Raw genomic sequence first — 22057 nt, 5'->3', positions numbered from 1 at the left:
AGATCAGAGGCTCACGTGAGCCACTGTGTCCAGTCTAAAAAAAATTTTTTTAATTTACCTTTATTAGCTTTATCTAACTAGATTTTGATGGTAGTACTAGGTATTTTGTGTTTTGTTATTTCTGACAGGTTCTAGCAGAGAACTTGGTTCAGTAAGAGAAAGCAAAAGCTACAACATTTAACAGGAAAAAAATACAGTCTTTTTTAATGTGCTATATTACCCATCTGAATTTATAAATCCCTCCAACTGAAAATTATCTTCTTGAATGTCAATTACTTATTTGCTGCTAATTGTCTATTCATTTTAGTAAAATCCATATAATCCAAATGGTAGACAATTAATGACATATATGAGCAATCAACATCAGTATGTTCAGATTTATGAATCAGTAAGATCATTACACAACTCAAATGCAAAAAGACGTAAATTAATTCAGAATCAGTGTTTTCAATGAAACATTGTAAGATTTGTCATTTTCATTATAGCTTTGCTCTTAAATAACAGTGAAACATGGTTACTTTCCATTCCAGGTGAAATGTAAAAAGTTAAATTTAAATAGGAATGCCCTGTTTTATAAGAAGCACCTTCTTACAGACGTGACCTTACATTACATGTGAAGGCTGTAAATGAATGCACTAGTTGAATGAAATGATAAATCTTTTTATTTTGCTATCATTCTCTACTGCTATTTAGGATTTTCCCACCTTTCTCTTACTCTAAGCTAGCAGTAGGAATCCATAGAAAAAGTAGATCCAGAAAGAAAATTCGCATTAAAAAATTATAGGTGAAGACAGCAGACAGGAAAGCTGGGAGTTCAGTGCCATGGACCAAAGAAAGAATAGAAAGTGAAAACCAGCTTAGAGCAAGAATGTCACATTTGGGAAAAGGAATAACAAGAACTCCAAAACCCACAGCTACAATTCTAGTCCCTTTCATCTCTGGAAAGGTAGATGTAGAATTTGAATTCATCTGTATAATCTGCTGCCTGGCACCAAAGCAGCAAAAGTGTAGATAAGAGGAAAAGGAATTCTTGGACGTACTAAAACAGAACCCAGTGTTTTCCTGGCACCACAAATTGAATACCTAAAAGTATCTTCCCATTTTAGTACTGCCACATGTGATTTTCTTTCTGGTATACATATTGAAAACCTTTGAAGGCTAGGTAGTAAGCTGGGCAGGGAAAATGAAGCTAATGAAAAACAAGTTTAATTCACTTGGAAAACCAATTTTCAGACCACAATGTGTCGGTTTAGAAATAATATGGTATAATAATACTTTCATTTTAATCTAAAATTTTCCTGTAATGAAATTAGAGGTTACCAAATATTTAGAGATAAAACCATCTTGAAGCCCAGAGGTCTACAAATACACACAAAATAACGAAACAAGTCAGTAGAAATGCAAACTCAATTTTTGTGTTTACCTACATTAAAGTTGTGAAACTACTCTGGATATACAAGTATTTTGGCAAAAACATTAAATATCAATAAATGTTATGAACAACACCATATATACACTTGCCTTCACTACAGAAAGGTCTCTTAACGCCAGAGAAATTTACTGTTTCATGAAGAGTCTTCTCCTCTTGACAGTATTCGCAATATGTAACTATGCAATGCAACTTCTTATAGTCATCTGAACAAGTTTTGCTGCAGAACTGATGCACTTTGTTCTAAATGCACAATGGGAACCTTGGTAAGTATATGATAACCACCTCAAGAACAATAAACAAGCCACTGTTACAGAAGCAAAGTTAAATTATTTACCTATTTAACGTTAAGATCTTTGGGGATAAATTTCCTACAGGCTATGGATGCCTAGTTTAACCAATTCACTGCCAAATTTAAACATAGCTCCACAAAATTTAACACCATCAGCTACCCTAAAATTACTCAATGAAAGTAAAAATATCACTAAAATAAGATGGTAGACTGGTATTGCTAACCCAACTGGAGAAATGAGAAGAAAATGATGGAAAAGACAGCATAGGTAAACTAAAGAAAGATGAAAATTATGACGCAAATAATATTTTCAGTCAAAAAGAAAAATTATTTGTTGAGTATAAGCAAGTAGGCTCCATCACATTCCTATCACACACCTTAACAGTAACAGATCTATCATGGGTAAAGTATTTAATTTGGTGCCATCACAAGGTGTACTGCTAAACTTGAGACTGAGTTTGGTTCCCTTGAATGGAATATGATTAGTAATAATTTGTTTCTCCTGGCCCCAAACCCACAATAGCCAGAGCTACTTTTCAAATATCCACCCAAGCAGGTATGAACAAGTTAAAACTTCCAGGGAGGCAGTGTTTCTCTCATTATCGAGCAGGCTACAGACTAAGTCTAAACCATCTACTTTACACTCAGCAAAGACATGTGAAGACTAGAATAAGGAGGTTAAAGAGTCTAGGAATCAACTCAAGTAATAAGGTAATCATTAGTAGAAAGTTGCCCCATTATAACTATGTAATTTATAAGAGGAGGAAGGCAACAAAGAAGCCACATGGAGTGAGAAGCAAGAGACCACTGAATTCTCAATCTCCCAAGGGACACACTCAACTCTCAGTCAGTGTGGCAGCGTCTCTTAACTGCTTCTAACACTTAACCTCCATGTAAATAAAAGCCACACACCAACACAACTACAAAAGTGGGATAGCACTGACATAAATACAGTGGAAAGGATCTCATTTTCATCTAGTATCAAAATTCAGTGTATGCAGGATCTTCATTTCCTATATGACACAATTATTTTGTGTGCATGCTAATGGATTTCTTTCTTCATTTCCTCATCACTCCATTATTTCTTACTGGGCCTTCATTCTTATTGCTGTTACTTGAAGGGTATCATCACTGGATGCCAACAACAGTCTCAAATAGGGATTGGTTTAAATGATCTGGAAACAGCACCGAAGAAAATAATAAACTAAAAAATGTGGTAGTCACTACACTGTTAAAATGAAATTTCAGGGTTTCCAAAGTATTTTAGAAATCAAGTAATCCAATTCTAGGTACCACCTTTCACCTAAGACTTAGATACTGAATGACTCACCAATAGTAACTAATAAATTTTGGCTCAGGAACAATCTGTTAATACTACATCTTCTACATCTTGTACACCATTTTATTATATACTCCACACACTACCTCCCACCCCACCCCACCCCTAAAAGAGTGAAAAGAAACAATGGCCAAAGGCAAGCATTGCTCAAGAAAGCAATGGACAGCCTGGGCCACCCTGTCCATCTAGCCATCTATTACTGCCCACTTGTGAAAGAAATCAGAGTTGTTGCTGAGACATGTCAAAGCAAATTAATAAACTAGTGAAAAAAGGGCAAAGAAAATAAACTTGTATTGGGATTCATAGGCCTCTATTCTTTTATTAAAACACAATTATGACGCAGTGGCTCATGCCTGAAATCCCAGCACTTTGGGAGGCTGAGACGGGCGGATCACTTAAGGTCAAAAGTTTGAGACCAGCCTCACCAACATGATGAAACCCCATCTCTACTAAAAATACAAAAATTAGCTGAGCATGGTGGCGCCCACCTGTAGTCCCAGCTACTCAGGAGGCTGAGGTAGGAGAAATCACTTGAACCCAGGAGACAGAGGTTGCAGTGGGCCAAGATCATGCCACTGCACTCCAGCATGGGCAACAGAGCGAGACTTCATCTCAGAAAAAAAACAAAACACACACACACCCACACCCCACAATTATAGAATTGTGTCATTTTATAAATGATAATGTGGTATATGACTAATAAATTCTATTATGTACAGGTGCTAGGTGATAGAAAATATAGTTCACAGATAACACAGGACAAAAAGAAACACGGGACCAAAAAAAGGAAAGACAATTGCTCTAGGTATATAGCTAAACAAAATGACATTCTGTACACTATTATAAACATAATATATATCAGGAATATGATTTCAACAATTTTTCTTGGACCTAAAGAGAAAAAGATGCTCTGTTGGTTTTCCACTCCCACATTAGAGTAAGTAATCTAATCACAAAAAAAACACCTGAAAAGCATATTCTTATCCACCAAGAAATAGGTTTCCAGGTAGAAATACAACACTTATTTTACTAGACTTTTTTTTTTAAGCACTAGGTAACACACATTACAAAATACAACTTGCCTCCCATTCCAGGATTTCTGGTTTTGAACAAAAAGAATTTTTGCAGTAGTTGCATTTCAACTGAATATCACTTGGCGCTACAAACTGGCCATTTGGAGATGACTGCATACTTAGAGCCTAAAACAAAGAACAAAAGATGCTGAGCTTGACATGTATTTTTTAATTTCTATTTGTGAATACTGTCAAATATCTACGATGTCTAGAAAGTAATATGCATCTTGCTTAAGTATCTTTTCAGCACATAAAACTCATTTCCAAATTTTGTCTTCAAAAATTTTAATAGTATATGTTAGTTTTATAAAATTGAAATTCAATTTTTTTAACCACAGAATTACCTTTACCAAACAAGAAAAATCATATATTCAATCATGATCTGCTCTCTTAAAGAAAATGTAAGGAAACAACACTAAGCAAATAATAGGTTAGTCATCCAAGTTCTGAACTAATGGAAGTTTAAAAAAAAAATAAAACCCTAGTTCTTATGGCTATCTCCAATAACCATCAAATATCCAATTTACTAATGTTTTGTGCCACTGCATTACTGCTATAATTTTCATTCAAAGTCTACCAGTGAAATAGACCTATGATGGCCAGGCACGGTGGCTCACGCCTGTAATCCTAGCACTTTGGAAGGCCAAGGCGAACAGATCACCTGAAGTCAGGAGTTGGAGACCAGCCTGGCCAACATGGCAAAACCCAGTTTCTACTAAAAATACAAAAATTGGCTGGGCATGGTGGCACATGCCTGTAATCCCAGCTACTTGGGAGGCTGAGGCAGGAGAAATCGCTTGAACCCAGGAGGTGGAGGCTGCAATGAGCCAAGATCACACCACTACACTCCAGCCTGGGTGACAGAGTGAGACTCCATCTAAAAAAAAAAAAAAAAAAAAAAAAAAGAGAAAAAGAGGTCAGGCTCGGTGGCTCACACCTGTAATCTCAGCACACTGGGAGGACAAGTGGGTGGATCACAAGGTCAGGAGTTCAAGAGCAGCCTGGCCAATATGATGAAACCCCATCTCTACTAAGAATACAAAAATTAGCTGAGCATGGTGGCACATGCCTGTAGGCCCAGCTACTCAGGAGGCAGAGGCAGAAGAATCTCTTGATCCCGGGACGGGGAGGTTGCAGTGAGTGGAGATTGTGCCACTGCATTCCAGGCTGGGCAACAACAGAGTATGACTCTTGTCTCAAAAAAAAAAAAAAGAAATCACCCTATGTCACATTTAAAAATTGATCTTCTACAAAGACAAAAAAGATTTACACATAGGTGTTCACAGCAGTAATTTCAGTATTCCTTTTCTTAAAGTTAAAACAATTTACAGGCCAGGCATGGTAGCTCACGCCTGTAATCCCAGCACTTTGGGAGGCTGAGGCGGGCAGAACCCTGGAAGCCAGGAGTTCGAGACCAACATGGCCAACATGGCAAAACTCCATCTCTACTAAAAATACAAAAATTAGCTGGGCGTGGTGGCAGGTACCTATAATCCCAGCTACTCAGAAAGCTGAGGCAGAATCACTTGAACACAGGAGGCGGAGGTTGCAGCAAGCCAAGATCATACCACTGCCCTCCAGCCTGGGGGACAGAGTGAGATTCGTCTCCAAAAAAAAAAAAAAAATTGCAGAATAAGACACAATATAAGCATACATGGACATTAACAGATTTTTTTCTAATTCCTAACCTGAATGGTGAGGACACTGGTATTTATCATTCTTTTTAACCATGTTACACATATATTACATGTAATCTTAATGCATGGAATGCTAATAAAACTTAGCTATTCGATGTACAATGGAAGGGAAAAAAGCTACCATTTTTAAAACTTCTACATACACTGTATAACACTAACTTTGTGAAAAATAAAATATACATATTTAAGACAACCAGACGAATAAATTTAAAAAATAAAAGCCAACATTACCCTTAGCATTTCCCAAAAAATTGGGACCCCATTAAAGTTAGCTAGTCTTTCAAAACAAATGGAATCTGCTATAGTCTGAATGTTGGTATTCCCCCACAAATTCGTAGACTGAAATCCTAAACCCCAAGGTGACAATATTAGAAGAAGTAGAGGCTTTGAAGAGGTTATCAGACCATTAGCGCTCCATCCTCATGATCTAATCAGTCAGTACTCTTATAAAAGAAGCTTGAGGGAGCTTGTTTGCTACCTTCACCATGTGAGGACACAGCAAGAAGGTACCATCTATGAGGAACAGGCCTTCATCGGACAACGAGTTGCCGGTGCCTTTTCTTGGACTTACTAACCTCCAGAATGTGAGAAACAAATTTCTATTTATAAGCTATCAGTCAAAGGTATTCTGTAATAGTAGCCTGAATGGACTAAGAAGCAATACTATCCTATTATATTACTTTTAAAAGGAACAACATCTAATGAAGATATAAAATTCGAAATATATGGTTTGCTTTGTGATAAAGGGAAAGATGCTGCTTTTCTTTCAACTTTGTATTATTTATTTGCAGAGTGATGAGGGTACCTGTGGGCCTAACCAAATGTATTCCTCAAAATAAGAGCCTAAATTAAGTACAGTCAGTCCTACATATCCACGGATTCAACCAACAGAGGATCAAAAATATTAAAAAAAAACGATGGCTTCATCTGTGTGGACATGTACAGTCATTTTCTTCTTGTCATTATTCCCTAAACAATACACTATAACAACTCTACATAGCATTTACATGGCATTAGATATTCAGGGTAATCTAGAGGTGATTTAAAGTACACAGGAAGACTTGCATTGTAACTTACATGCAAATACTATGCCATTTTATATAAGAGATTTGGGCATCCCTTGATTTTTATATCTGCAGGAGGTCCTGGTACCAATCCCCTATGGATATCGAGGGATAACTGTATATCTTAAAATATACTAAAATATACTAAACTTGTATCATGGGTGATATAAGTTTAAATTAAATGAAAAGGGTGGTTAAAACATTTTCAGGTATCAGTTTAGTTTATCCAACATCAAAAAAGTTCAAGATCTGACAAGCAGCATGCCACAAACACTGTCCTCCTCTCTTCTAATTAATATTCTTTAATTCCTAGTTTAAGAAAAGCCAACAAGGTAAAAGCAATATTTACCACTATAAGGATGTATCAATGGCCATGATCTCAACTTCTAAAATAACAAGTCTTAAACGTGGCTTATCACCTAAGCTCAGTGTGAATATAACTATTAACAAAATTTGACATTCACTTGGTTGAACTCAAAACCACCTCCATTTAAATACTAATAAGTGATACAGTAACTATTATACTTAAAAGACTATATTTTCAGTTTAAATAAATTAACATAGGGCACAGCACCTGGAACAAAGCAGAATTGTTGGATGAATTAACTCATGAAGCATGGCTTTATGCACGGGTTTGAACTTTTGGGTAATACCCTGAAATTTTCACAAACAGGTAAACCTAATCGTACCACCTAACTAATGCTTGAATCCCCTCTAAATTATTCCTTCCTACTGGTCAACCAGGTTAAGTTTGAATGCTTCCAATAATCTATCTTCTGAAACTATCCATACTCCAAATTGGAAGAACTATGTCAGAAAGTCTTTCTCTGTCTACCTAAAACGATCTTCTATTAAATTAAGGTCTACTGTAAGAAATCTCATTCCCGCTTTACATGGCCCATTTCTAACATATGAAGAAAGGATGTATTCTTACTACTTCTAGGCTAAATACATCTAGGTCCTCCAACCACTTGTCACAGAACAGAGTTCTCCTTATGGTTCACATTTTATTCAAACCATCTAATTAAAAAAACTACAAATCAGCACTGAACTAAACTATATTGAGGTTTCTCTTCCTTCAAAATATGTATCAGAGTAACAATTACAATTTCAATTAGACTATCCATGCTAAATTAGAAAACTGGTACAGTCACATATTCTGTGACTAGAGTATCTACCTTCCAATCTGACCCTCAACAAACTATGTAAAAATTAAGATAAAACAACAATAAAGCATATTACACTGATTATTTTCTATGTGTATTTTACTGGGAACATGGGTTATTCAAAATCAACAACAAACCTGAAATTTAGCCACACAACTGGAATTGCAAAAGTTATACAGTTTTCCATCAGGCATTGTGGCTTGGTATTGAGGTAAAGAGTTTCGCTTACAAAAATGGCAAATAATTCCCAAACCTAGGAGAGAAAAGGTACATATCTGATTTGTTTATAAAGTAATAAAAAAGCTTAAAAAAAATTCTTAACTGCTGAGATTATAGAATTTTCTGTTAAAAAAAAATTATTTGCACCTTCAATATTCAAGATTATTTTAACCTTAAAAATACTGTCATAAATGACTCTGATATTGTGCCACTAAAACATACATGGATACATAGAAATTTCTCAGTTTTAGATAATTTTTTAGATAGAGCAACAATTTATTTAAGAACATAGATATGAAGAGAACTTTAAAATTAAAAGTAGACAGAATAATCAAAATAATTAGAAGTTTTCAAAAAGATTAATAAAATAAAAACCTGTAAAAAATAAGCATAAAAACAACATTAAATAAGAAATATTTATGCAAAAAGTAATTATGTTGCAGTTTTTTAACTGTCTAAATATCTGAAACTTACTTTGTGATTTTGCATATTTTGTCTTGTGACTGTTCATACAAGCAGTTGAACAATATGGCTCCATATATCCATTAGGACCTATACACTGAGTCATATCAAAAAACCTGCACTGTGTTCGGCAACCAGTACAAGTTGTCAGTTTTCCGTATTTCTAAAATTTGAAACATAAAAAGATAATTTTTAAAACTACAACTTAACTAGAAAAAAAAATTACCAATTTTTCATTACACTTTTTGTCTCTGCAAAACAATTTGTTAGTCTCTAAACAGGTTTAGAGTCATAAGTCTTCATCTCCATACAAACTATTCACTATGCAACAAATGTTAAAGTCCAAACAAAACAATGATCATTAGCTAAGTAGCCTTCAAAAATAAAATGTTTTTCTCTCTATTATATCTAGTTTAACAGAATCCCTACATAGAGGTAAGTAAAACCTGAAAATTTAGGAAAGGCACAATGTTTTTTGTTTACAATGAGGATATACTTCTTTGTCATTTGACAGAAGAAATTAAGTGGAGTTATGAAATACAAGGCTTAATAATAAAAAGTACAGTGAATAATGAACTTGAAGATTTTAAATCCTTTTTCTACTGAGCTGCTATTGTTGCAAGCACTTCTGCAATTTCTCTTAAAAACTACATTTGAAATCTCATTCAACCACAATAAAACATAAAAATTTTTTTGAATTAAAAAAAATTTAAACCACATTCAAAATGACTTCTGGCTATTAAATGAAGTTAATAATTCATCAATAGATAATAATGTTAATCCTCCTGCCAGAAGTGAATATAGTCATGTGCCAAATAACATTTCACTCAATGACTATAATCCCTTATTTTTACTGTACCTTTTCTATGTTTAGATATATGTTTACACAAATACTTACCATTGTGTTACAAATGCCTACAGTATTCAGTACAGCAACATGCTGTGCAGGCTTGTACAAGCCTACCTAGCAAGCAATAGGCCATACTATCTAGGTTTATTTGAGTACACTCAGTGACATTCACAAAACAAACTTGCCTAATGATGCATTTTTCAGAATGTATTCTTGTCATTAAGCAATGAATGACTATATGAGCCAAAAAGATAACAACAACAAAAAAAGGAGATAAAGAATATGAAAGGCAGAATGTGGCTCACATCTGTAATCCCAGCACACTGGGAAGCCTAGGGAGGTGGACTGCTAGAGCCCAGGAGTTTGAGACCAGCCTGGGTTCAAGCAATCGCCTGGTTATTTTTTTTTGGAGGTTGTTTTTTTCTTTTTGGTAGAGAACTGCTTGAACCCAGGAGTTCAAGAACAGCCTGGGCAACATAGCAAGACCCCCATCTTCCACAAAAAGAAAAAAAAAGGTCGAAATAAAAAAGAAAAGAAAAGCTAGCCTTCAAATCAAGAACAGCCTGGGCAACATAGCAAGTCCCCATCTTCCACAAAAAGAAATTAAAAAGTAGAAATAAAAAAAGAAAAGAAAAGCTAGCCTTCAAATCAAGAACAGCCTGGGCAACATAGCAAGTCCCCATCTTCCACAAAAAGAAATTAAAAAGTAGAAATAAAAAAAGAAAAGAAAAGCTAGCCTTCAAGTACAACTTGTTTTGATCCTCTTTTTGAGTAGTTGCAGAACTCTGTCATGACCAAGTTAAATCAATTATTACAAATCATGTTGCAAAATAATTGTATCCATTTTCCACCTGATGTTGCAATTAAATCCGTCTTCATAACTCACCAGCATCTATACAATATGAAAATATAAGAAGGCTTCAAAACATTCCATGGATAGTATAAATAATAGATGTTAGAGATATAACAAATCAGGCCAAAATAACAACTGAAATGAATACACTGCATGGAAAAATGTCACAAATACCACAGGGTTTCAGAAAATGAAGGTAATAAATTGAAGGCAAAAACAATAAACAAAAAATACAATCAACATCAAGTAAAAGGTCTTTCAGCTTGCAACAAAAAGTATAAGAAAACATAGCTGTTTATGTGCCAGGAATGCATATTCATTATCATACTATTAAAAAAAACCTACCTATGCTGCCTATTTCCTAATTTACTGAAATATCAACTAAAGGAAGCCCTCAATTTTGCTTTTCAAAGTGGAAATCAACTCATTCTTTAATGATAGGCCCTACCTCAAAAATATTTGTCAACTGCAAAAGAATGGTGACAAGGAAAAAATAAAAATGGCTACAAATATATTATATCTTATTATGATGTGTTAAGTATAATAGAAAAGAATGCTCTGTTTTTGTTTCCTGAGGTCTATTTGATGGCTTAAATTTCTATACTGGAAAAGGGACAAAAACAAAACAAATCAATACAATAAAATATAAAGTGTTTAAAACCTGAAACTACAGTACAAATTAGTAATGCTATAAAATATTAGGGACAACTGCCACTATGTTGCAAGTTTGCAAGACAGAAAAATAAACCAGCTCCCACTAGATGTCTGTAGTCATAAAGACTAGATGTCAGCACTTATAAAGAATTCTTTTACTAATATAAATTAAGTTCCACCGTCTAATCAAATCGTGGATTTGATTTCTATTTGAAACATTCTTCAAACTGGCCAACTGAGACTATCCCTTGGATTTGTGATCCCAACATTAATTTTACTGGAAGAATAATTAAATAACTAGTAACAGTTTTAAGACATGAAGTAAACATGGAGTTAAGCAACTTGTCCCTACTGACAAATAATTTTATCTAAAGAGAATGAGGGCCTGGTTCAGTGGATCACACCTGTATTCCCAACACTTTCGGAGGCCAAAGTGGGCAGATCACGAGGTTGGAAGTTCGGACCAGCCTGGCCAACATAGTGAAACCCCACCTCTACTAAAAATACTAAAATTAGACAGACGTAGTGGTGCATGCCTATAGTCCCAGCTACTCGGGAGGCTGAGGCACAAGAATCACTTGAACCCAGGAGGCGGAGGCTGCAGTTAGCTGAGATTGCACCACTGCACTCTACCCTGGGCAACAGAGTGAGACTGTCTCAAAAAAAAAAAAAAAAAAAAAAAAGAGAGAGAGAGAGAGAATGAGAAAGTACTATCAGAATCACTGAGAATATTCCAATACTGCCACTTTCATAGCTACCACTGCCTCATTCAAAAACCAAAGAACCAATTAATGAAAGAACATTAGGAAAAAGGGAAATATAATTTTATGCCATGTTTACTCAGCCTCATATGTAAACAATCAAAATAATCATATTTAAATTTCACACAAACTTTCTATGCATCCTATAAACACACATTTAGTGATATAAAAGAACAAAGCTTAGTGGAATAAATTCAGAATTAAAATATTCCCTTTTCGGGCATGGGGAAAAATAAGCCTACATATAACTTCAGTGAAAAAGAATGAGATAGAACCAACTGAAACAGGATATGGGTAAGGTAAAAGTTAGATATGATGGGTAAGTTATGACAAATTGGCTCATTTGCAGTCTACTCATTTAAAAGATATACCTTATATTTTAATTTTAACCAATTTCACATGAAACTATCACGATTTTAAAACTTCTCCCAAATTTTCCATCTACATGTAGAAAATATATTTCATTTGGTACATTTTGACCAAGCAAGTAGACCACATGGGAAGGTAAGAAAGAATTGCTTAATGTACCTGTTGCTGCAAATCTAATCTAGGAAATGGGGCCCCAAGATACAGCCTGCATATTACTTAATTCCCTAGCCACATTCAAATACAGTATGAACTTTAGTCCGTGACACTGCAGAGTTAAAAAATCACCTTTATATTTACTGACCTCTAACTAAAATTTAACATTCTCTTTCACTCTGATTGGAAGCAACAACTTACTTCATAATAGGGCCTACAACTGTCAAAAATAAAAATTCCCAATTTTTTATCACTCTTAGTACACCTTAATATATCAATTACATTCAACTTCACTTCAAAATTATAGTTATTAACCACTATATTTTATTCTTAAATACATTAAAATAAAGCAGCACATTTCAAAAATTTAAGAAATATTTTGGTCACTATATTTTGATATAATTGGTTGTCTTTGTAATCATAGGTATTTTATACATTTAATAACATTCTGAGAATAAGTCTGCCCTTATTATTAAAGGAATCCAAAGCACAGAAAGAGTGAAGAACCTTGACTAGAAGTGGCAATAAAACTTTAACAATGACATAATATTGTAATATTTATCATACTAAATAAGATAACTTCAAGTAAAAATTACAATTCATTTATTCAATAAAACCTAGAAATCATCTCTTCATGTTGCATTTGTTTGTGCAAAGAAAAAAGGGTCTAAAATTGTATACACCATTGTGTTTTACTTTTCTCTACTACTGTATAATTTATATACATATATATATATATATATATATATATATATATATATATATATTTTTTTTTTTTTTTTTTTTTTTTTTTTCCCCCTGAGACAGAGTCTCATTCTGTCACCCAGGCTGGAGTGCAGTGGCACAATCTCGGCTCACTGCAACCTCCACCTCCCCGGCTCAAGCAATTCTCCTGCCTCAGCCTCCTGAGTAGCTAGGATTATAGGCGTGCACCACCACACCCAGCTAATTTTGTATTTTTTTAAGTAGAGACAGGGTTTCACCATGTTGGCCAGGCTGGTCTTGAAATCCTGACCTTGTGATCCGCCCGCCTTAGCCTCCCAAAGTGCTGGGATTACAGGCGTGAGCCACCACGCCTGGCCTAATTTACAATTTTTCTTTTGACATATTCTAACTTTGTAATTTAAGGATTTTTTTCTAATTGACAACAGATGCTAAAAATTGTGGGTGAAAAGTCTGCTTAACTTAAACAGACATAGAGGGAAAAACAGCAACTTTACTCTGGAGAAACCTGACAGATGATCCCCTTAATCAAGTTAACACACAGTAATGGAACAAATAGACATCATGTTCTTCCTGATGTGCACAAAGAGGGACACGACATCGCTTATGAGATATTCACGCCAAAAATGCAGTACTTCAATATAATCTTGAGAAACTACTAAACAAACACAGATTGAGGGGCACTCTCCAAAATGGTCTGTAGTATTCAAAATGTCAAGTCATGAAAGACAAAAACTAGAGAACTTTTTAGATTAAAGTAGAGGAAACTTCCACTCCCAATCAGCAGGAACTAGATTTAACCTCCCAACCACCTTTAACAACTAGAAAATTAGACAGAAAAAAAAAGAAAAAACAGTTTTTGAACTTTGCACACAAGGTAGCACAGAACTGTATACCTAAGAAAAGGGAAACAAATCAAGTGAGTACTATGGCTACCAAAGCTTGAGGCCTAGAAGCAGTTGGGGGAAGGGGAGGTTTAACAGAGCCTATTACTAGTTTCACTGAGTTGAGGAACATGGCATTCAAGGCAGCTAGAATTTGGAAACAGAGTACTGACAATGATGGAGCTGCACAAAAAAGCTCTGATCTTAAAAATACAACTACCAAGAGGTTTTTTTAAAGTATAAGTCTTTGGCTGAGAGTTGATCTGTGCATTTGTGAGATGAAAGCACCTCAGTGAAGCCAGAGAAAGAACCCCAGAACCACCAGAAAGCATTAGGCTAACAATTCCCAAAGAACACACATGGCCAGGAGTACTCTGTGTTGCTACCTGTTCAAGAGTGGGATGATCTTTTAATATGGGTAAGATTCAGATCTCACAAGGTATCACCACAGTAGTATGAATAAACAGCCCCAGACTGAAGTTTGCTCTACCAAAGTCTATTCAGAAACTTAAAAGCAAGCATCAAAAGGAACCAAATAATTCGAGGTAATCTGACAGCATGCCAGAACAAAGTCCAACAACATTTAAAACAATACAACAAAATCCAGCAACCAATCATGTAAAATTCACAATATGCTGAATCAAACTTAAAAATTACCAGGCATATTGCAAAAAAAGCAGGAAAATATGACCCATTACCCAGAAGAAAAGAAAAAAAATCAAACTATAGAAACAGACCTAGAAATGGCAGATATAAAAACATTACGCAAAGATGTTAAAAGAATATAAATATGCTGATATATAAAATATTAGTAGAGGAAAATATGAACATAATTAGGCAGGAAATAGAAGATACAAAAAAGACTCAAATGGAACTTTTAGAGATGAAAAACGTTTTAACATCTGAAATAAAAAAATATGTTGCATAGTATTCACAAGTGTTTTTAAAAGATCAGTAAACTTAAAAGTTATAGCAGGCTGGGCACGGTGGCTCACGCCTGTAATCCCAGCACTTTGGGAGGTCGAGGTGGGTGGATCACGAGGTCAAGAGATAGAGACCATCCTGGTCAACATGGTGAAACCCTGTCTTTACTAAAAATACAAAAAATTAGCTGGGCATGGTGGCGCATGCCTGTAATCCCAGCTACTCAGGAGGCTGAGGCAGAATTGTTTGAACCCAGGAGGCGGAGGTTGCAGTGAGCCGAGATTGCGCCATTGCACTCCAGCCTGGGTAACAAGAGCGAAACTCTGTCTCAAAAAAAAAAAAAAAAAAAAAAAGTTATAGCAATAGAAACTTTCCAAAATGGAGTACAGAAGGAAAAAAAGACTAGGGAAAAACAAACAATACAAATACAAACAATAATACAAAAACACTACAAATACAAACAATATAAAACAATATTTTTTTTATTTTATCTGAAATTAAAAAATATGTTGCATGGCATTCACAGGTGTTTTTAAAAGATCAGCAAACTTAGATATAGCAATAGAAACTTTCCAAAATGGAGTACAGAAGGAAAAAAAGACTAGGGAAAAACAACACAAATACAAACAATACAAAAACAATACAAAACGAAAACCAAACAATACAAAATATAAAAACAATACAATACCAAAAAAATGCAATACAAAAAAAATATAAAACAAAAAAACAAGCCTCAGTGACTGAGAAAGTAGCAGGAATATATCTGGAATTAGGGTCTCAGAAGAAGAGGGCTGGGAAACGGCCTAAAAACTATATTTAAAGAAATAATGGTCTATGATCCTGTGCTAGAGTCTAGACAAGAAATAATGGTTTTTCATTTGTTGCAAGGACATTAATGGACAAAATTTGAATAAGCTCTATTGACTAAACTGATAATAATAGTTTACTGATGTAAATTTCCTTATCTTCTTTACTGTACTACAGTTAAAAGTCTTTCTAATTTTAAGCCCTTATTATTCATTACTAATTTATTTATCTGGATTAACAGAAATACAGACTTAGAAACTGTTTTGAAAGAAAGGTTTTCTTTTTTTTAACTTTTCAGGTAGGCACAAAAGAGAGGATTTTTATATCTCATTATTAAATGCCTATTGTGTACAAGGTATTGTGCACTAAAAAAATTATATCTGAAAATAATCTAACAACATAAATATCTAAAGGCAAAAGAGCATATCACAAAAAAATACATGTAAAATTTAATGAAATTAGAAACCTATCTATGTCTTGAAGATAAAACATTCATCATTTGATATAACTTAAGTTTGGAAATTTTAATATATTTCAAATTGCACAAGATTTTTCAGATACATATTAATGACAGTAGTAGCAGTGCTCAAAAATGTTAGGACCTTAAACTCCATCTACATTCCTGCTTACCTCAGGCTGCATTAAGAAAGAGTCCTGCATGTGATCTCGAACCTCCTTCAGGAAGCTTGGATGACTACCTACCTAAAAAAATGAGTTTAAAAGACTTTATTATAAATACACATAAAGAAAGACTGCTAGACTGAAAGGTAAATAAGCATTATGTAAAAGTTGCTTCTCAATTATTTATGACTTACAAACTCATTCCAACTTTTAAAAATGCCTGTTGATCCTGTCCCCACTGCTGTTGCCTAACTTACAGAATTATCAAATAATTTTATCTTAGAAAAAATGGTATAATGATAAAATAAAAATGGGCTAAGGAATTAAGGATAGACACTTAGATCCGACTTATCTCTAATTTTTGACAAAAATCACTTCTCTTAAGATGATTGAGTGTTCTAAGATCTCTTTAAAACCTATTAAACTCTAACACAATGAAATACAAAGCTTTCTAAATTGATTTGGATATTACACAGATACAATTTCCACCATATGCAAAATGGTTTGTTTGAGAAAAAAAATTTTTTTTTTTTTGAGATGGAGTTTTTGCTCTATCGCCCAGGCTGAAGTGCAGTGGCACGATTTCAGCTCACTGCAACCAACCTCCACCTCCTGGGTTTGAGTGATTTGCCCACCTCAGCCTCCCGAGTAGCTGGGATTACAGGCGCCCACCACCACGCCTGGCCCATTTTGTATTTCTAGTAGAGAAAAGCCTTCACCATGTTGGCCAGGCTGGTCTTGAACTCCTGACCTCAAATGATCCGCCCACCTCAGCCTCCCAAAGTGCTGGGATTACCGTCATGAGCCACCGTTCCCCACATTATTATTTTTTTAAGATAGAGTCTCACTCTGTCACTTAGGTTGGAGGGCAGTGGTGCCATCTCTGCTCATTGCAACCCACTTCCCGTTTCAAGCGATTCTCCTGCCTCAACCTCCCGAGTAGCACTCCCAGCTAATTTTTTGTATTTTCAGTAGAGATGGGGTTTCACCATGTTAGCCAGGATGGTCTCAATCTACTGACATCGTGATCTGCCCATCTTGGCCTCCCAAAGTGCTGGGATTACAGGCTGAGCCACCTCGCCCCACCTGAGAAATTCTTTTGAAAGCACATATGACAGCTTCTAGCATATAATACAAATATATATCCTAGTCCATGAAAGTTAAAATACTATGCTAGAAAAGGAAAACTACTGAAAGGCAAGGGATAAGCATCATATAGTCTCTATTGCCAGGATCTAGATTATTAACTAAGTGCATCAATACACTTCAGAAACTAATCGAGTAATGACAGCATAGATAAACAACAAAAGGCAGCTAAGTTAAATGCTACAAACAAAGGTCACAGTGGGTGAAGGGAAAGTAAAGGAGGACTGTAAAACAATTTTAGCTACCAGGCTGCAGAAAAAGAAGACATTCACTATAGCATATCATGCAGTGGTCTCTAAACACATCCAATTGGGTCCCTTTATCAGTAAAATAGTAATGCATGGACTCCCACCTATTTATTAATGAATTATGAACATAAAGTATATAATTATAAAACATATGCAAGTAATTTTAAAGAATAAAAGAAGAAACACTATTTTAAATAATTTTTATTTATTTGATAATAGTACAAAAAACACCTTCTCTATCCACTAAAGTAGAATCATTTGGTGTCAGTAGAGGCTATGCGAGGAACAGCATAAGGAACTCCTACTCCTCCAGTCAGGTTGGTATCAGCTAATATCCAGAAAGGAGCCAGAACTCCCATATCCACTCAGCAATAACAAGAAGCTTCTCCTCTTCCATGGGTATAGAGAGGCCAAGTAGAGAGGCTGACCTTTTATCTCTACTTGGCAATAATGAGGTATAATCTCTTTCCCTTGTGTGAAATAAAGCCAGCTAAACTAGAAGCATTAAATACAATGCAAAGCCTCATAACATAATATTCAAAATGTTAAAGTTTCAAACAAAAAAAATCAATTTATCGTGCCAAACACCAGGAAAACTATAATTTAAATAGAAAAGGACAATCAATAGATGCCAACACCAAAATTATAGAGATGTTGGAAATATCTGACAAAGATTTTAAAGCAGTCATCATAAAAGTGCTCCAACGACCAATACACATGCACTTAAAAACAAATGAAAACACAGAAACTTCTAGCAAAGAAACAGAAGATATAAAGAAGAATCAAGTGGAAAGAATCAATGAACTGGAAGATAGAATAATAAAAAGTACCCAACCTGAAAAAGAGAGAGAAAACAGACTGGGTTGGGTGAAAAGTAAAACAGAGCCTTATGGATCTGTAGGCCTGCTACAAAAGAATTTAACATTCATGTCACTGGAATCCCAGAGGGAAAGGAAAAAGAGGACAGAGCCAGAAGTCATCCAAAAACACTACTGTTTGAAATGTCTCAAATTTGGCAAAAGACATAAATCTATAGATAGAAGGTTAGCAAACAATAGAAAGGATGAAACCCAGAGAAACACCAAGATACACCACATTCAAATTTCTGAAAAACAAAGACAAAGAAAAAAATCTTGAATCCGGCAAGAGAAATGACACACATGTAGGGGGGAAATACAATTGAAATAGCAGCCTAGAGAAACAGGAAACTTCTAGACAACAGCTCCTCTACTCCACAGACCCTAATCCCATTCACACAAGAAAAGGCCAATTAGCCTAGACTTCCATCCCGGAATGTGATGCCTCACCCCAGCACCCTAGCCATGGTAAAAAGTCAGAGAAGGCCAAGTAGGAAACTTAAACTTCCACCCCACCAGGTGGTAATAAGACACCTTAACCACTACCAACTACTTCCACCCTAACTGAGGTGGTCTGACTTAGCAGAAAGTCAGAACTTTTACCAACAACTTGCAGTAAAGAGGCCAAGACTAACATTACAGTATCTGAGGAGCAGTAAAAGAATGAAAAAAAGTAAGCAAAAGCCTAAGGGTCCCATGGAACAAGATCAAATTGACCAACATGTACATTATGAGTTTCAGAAGAGAAAGGGGCAAAAGATTATTTGAAAAATTAATGACTAAAAACTTCCCATATTTGATAACAGACACAAACCTACAAATCTAATAAACACAACAAATTATAAGTAGGATAAACTCAGAGACACACAATAAGACACATTATAATCAATTTAAAAGACAAAAAAAATCTTGAAAGAAGCAAGACAGAAATGGTGTAGCACAAGAAATTCTCAATGCAATTAACCATCAATTTCACAAAAGAAACAACCAAGGAGGCCAAAAGGCAGTGGGATAACATTTAAAATAATGAGGAAAAAAAGCTTTCAAACAAGAATACTATATCCAGCAAAACCATCATCCAAAACTGGAGGAAAAATAAAGACACACATAGATAGATAAAAGTGGAGGGAGTTTGTTACCACTAAATCTATCCTATAAAACGAATGCTAAAGGGAGTCAAAGCTTTTTATTGAAATGGAAGGAATACACTTGACCCAATCTTTAGTAAATATATGGGAGAATATTAAACAAGTATAATTGTATTTTTGGTTTATAAATCCACTTTTTATTTCCTACATGATTTTAAAAACAAATATACACACAAACTTATAAATCTGCATTACTGGGAATACAATATTTAAAGATGTAATTTATGATAAAAAGAGGAAACAGATACATAGGAGTAGCATTTTTAAAAGCTAATTAATTTGTTATAAATTCACATTAAATTGCATTGTAGGATGTTAAATGTAAAGCCTCCCCCACAACCACAAAGAATATATTTAAAAATAATACAAGGAAAACAATGGAAGGAAATCAAAACAGTTCACTACAATCAACTAAACATAAAAGGCAGTAATGCAAGAAATGAGATACAAAAAAAAAAGGTATAGAACATACCTAATAGAAAAATGGTAGAAATAAATCCTTCCTTAACAGCAATTACATTAAATGCACATGGATCAAATTATCCAATCAAAAGGCATCATTCTTTTCCTATTCCGCCAATTTCTGCCTTTTGATAAGGTAATTTAATCCATGTATATTTAATGTAATTACTGATAAGAAAGGATTTATTTATCCAAAGATACAAGCAGGTCAAAAGTAAAAGGATGGAAAAAGATATTCCACACAAATAAACAGTAAGAGAGTTGGGGTTGCCATATTAATATAAGGCAAAAAGAGCCTTTATGTGAAAAACTGATACAAGAGAGAGAAAAAGAATACATACAGAACAAAGCGTCTATTTACTAAGAAGATATAACAAATATAAACATATACATACCAAATATCAAAGCCCCCAAAATACACTAAAAAAATTAACAGAAGTAAGAGGAGAAATAGACAATAACTGAGGTAGAAGCAGGTAATTGTACAAAAATAGTTGGAGACATCAATACACCATTTACAATAGTGGATAGGCCACCTAGACAGAAACAACGCTATAAATCAACTGGAGTCATTAATAACAAACATATCTTGAATATTCTAGCCAACAACAGTAGAATAAATATTCTTCTCAAGTACACATGGAGCAATCTACAGAATGGACTCTGTTAGGTCACAAAAAAGTCTCAATAAATTTATAAAGATTGAAATCACACAGAGTATCTTTCCAATGAGTAATGAAATAAAACTAGAAATCAGTAATAGAAAGAGCACTTAGAAAATTCACAAATACGGGGATATAAACTACATACTCTTAAACACGGCTCAAAGAAGAAATCTTTTAAATACTTAAAGAGATGAGTAAAAACAAAACTAAAGGAATACCAAAAGTTATGAGATGCAACTTAAATAGTGATCAGAGAAAAATTTGTAACTATAAATGCCAAAGAAAGAAGGAAAGAGAGAAGACAGAGAATGGTAGGGGAGGGGAGGGGAGGAAGGAGAGGAAAGGTAGGAAGAAGGAGAGGAAGGAGAGGAAGGGGAGGAAGGCAAGGAAGGGAGGGAGGTCCACTGGCCTGCTGGCCAGAGACAGTGGCTCATACCTATAATCCCAGCACTCTGGGAGGCAGAGGCAGGCAGATCACATGAGGTCAGGAGTTCGAGACCAGTCTGTCTCTACTAAAAATACAAAAATTAGCCGGGTGTGGTGGCACATGCCTGTAATCCCAGCCACTTGGCAGGCAGAAGCAGGAGAACTGGTTGAACCCGGGAGGCGAGGGTGCAGTGAGCCAAGATCATGCCACTGCAAAGACTCCATCTCAAAAACAAAAAACAGACAAACAAAAAAAAACAATAACAAAAGAAAGATCTCAAGTAAGTAACCTGACTTCACACCACCTTGAGGAAATAGATGAGATCACTAAACCCAAAGCCAGCAGAAGAAAGGAAATAATAAAAATTAGAGCAGAAAAATAGAACAGAAAAAATGAGAGAAACAAACCCAAAAGTCAGTCATTTTAAAATATCAAGAGAATTAACACAAAGAATAAACTATGGAAGGGCGACATTATTACCGGCATTCCTGAAATAATAAGTGTTTCAAGGAAATCCTATGAATACAATAGCACATCTACAAATTACATAGCCTAAATGAAATGCACGAATTCCTTAAAAACACACAAACCATCAAAACTGACACAAAAAGACATAGAAAATGTGAACAGACCTGTAACAAGAGACTGAATCAGTCATCGAAAATGTCCCAATAAAGAAAAGCCCAAGATCAGATGACTTCACTAGTGAATTCTACCCAAACATTTAAAGAACTAATACCAATTCTCATTCTTCCAAAAATCAG

General features: G+C 34.9%; 1 protein-coding gene across 5 annotated transcripts in view; it reads right to left on the bottom strand.

Moving 5' to 3' along the window:
- The window catches only part of ZMYM2 (zinc finger MYM-type containing 2), a 125899-nt gene that overhangs the window by 53475 nt on the left and 50367 nt on the right, over positions 1-22057 (bottom strand). For all 5 annotated transcript variants that reach the window (XM_012442020.3, XM_012442015.2, XM_012442005.3 and 2 more), the window contains 5 exons: positions 16350-16421; positions 8754-8904; positions 8198-8313; positions 4143-4259; positions 1522-1672 (listed from right to left, as the gene is read on the bottom strand). In XM_012442020.3, the coding sequence (XP_012297443.1) occupies positions 1522-1672; positions 4143-4259; positions 8198-8313; positions 8754-8904; positions 16350-16421 (607 nt within the window). The remainder of the gene's footprint in view (positions 1-1521; positions 1673-4142; positions 4260-8197; positions 8314-8753; positions 8905-16349; positions 16422-22057) is intronic.

The sequence above is a fragment of the Aotus nancymaae genome, unplaced genomic scaffold, assembly GCF_030222135.1.
Source record: "Aotus nancymaae isolate 86718 unplaced genomic scaffold, 86718_ANA_hifiasm-v0.15.2.pri h1tg000009l, whole genome shotgun sequence".
NCBI classification, from domain to species: domain Eukaryota; kingdom Metazoa; phylum Chordata; class Mammalia; order Primates; family Aotidae; genus Aotus; species Aotus nancymaae.
The sequence above is the reverse complement of the archived record's forward strand: the minus strand, read 5'-3'. Positions and strand labels throughout refer to the sequence as shown.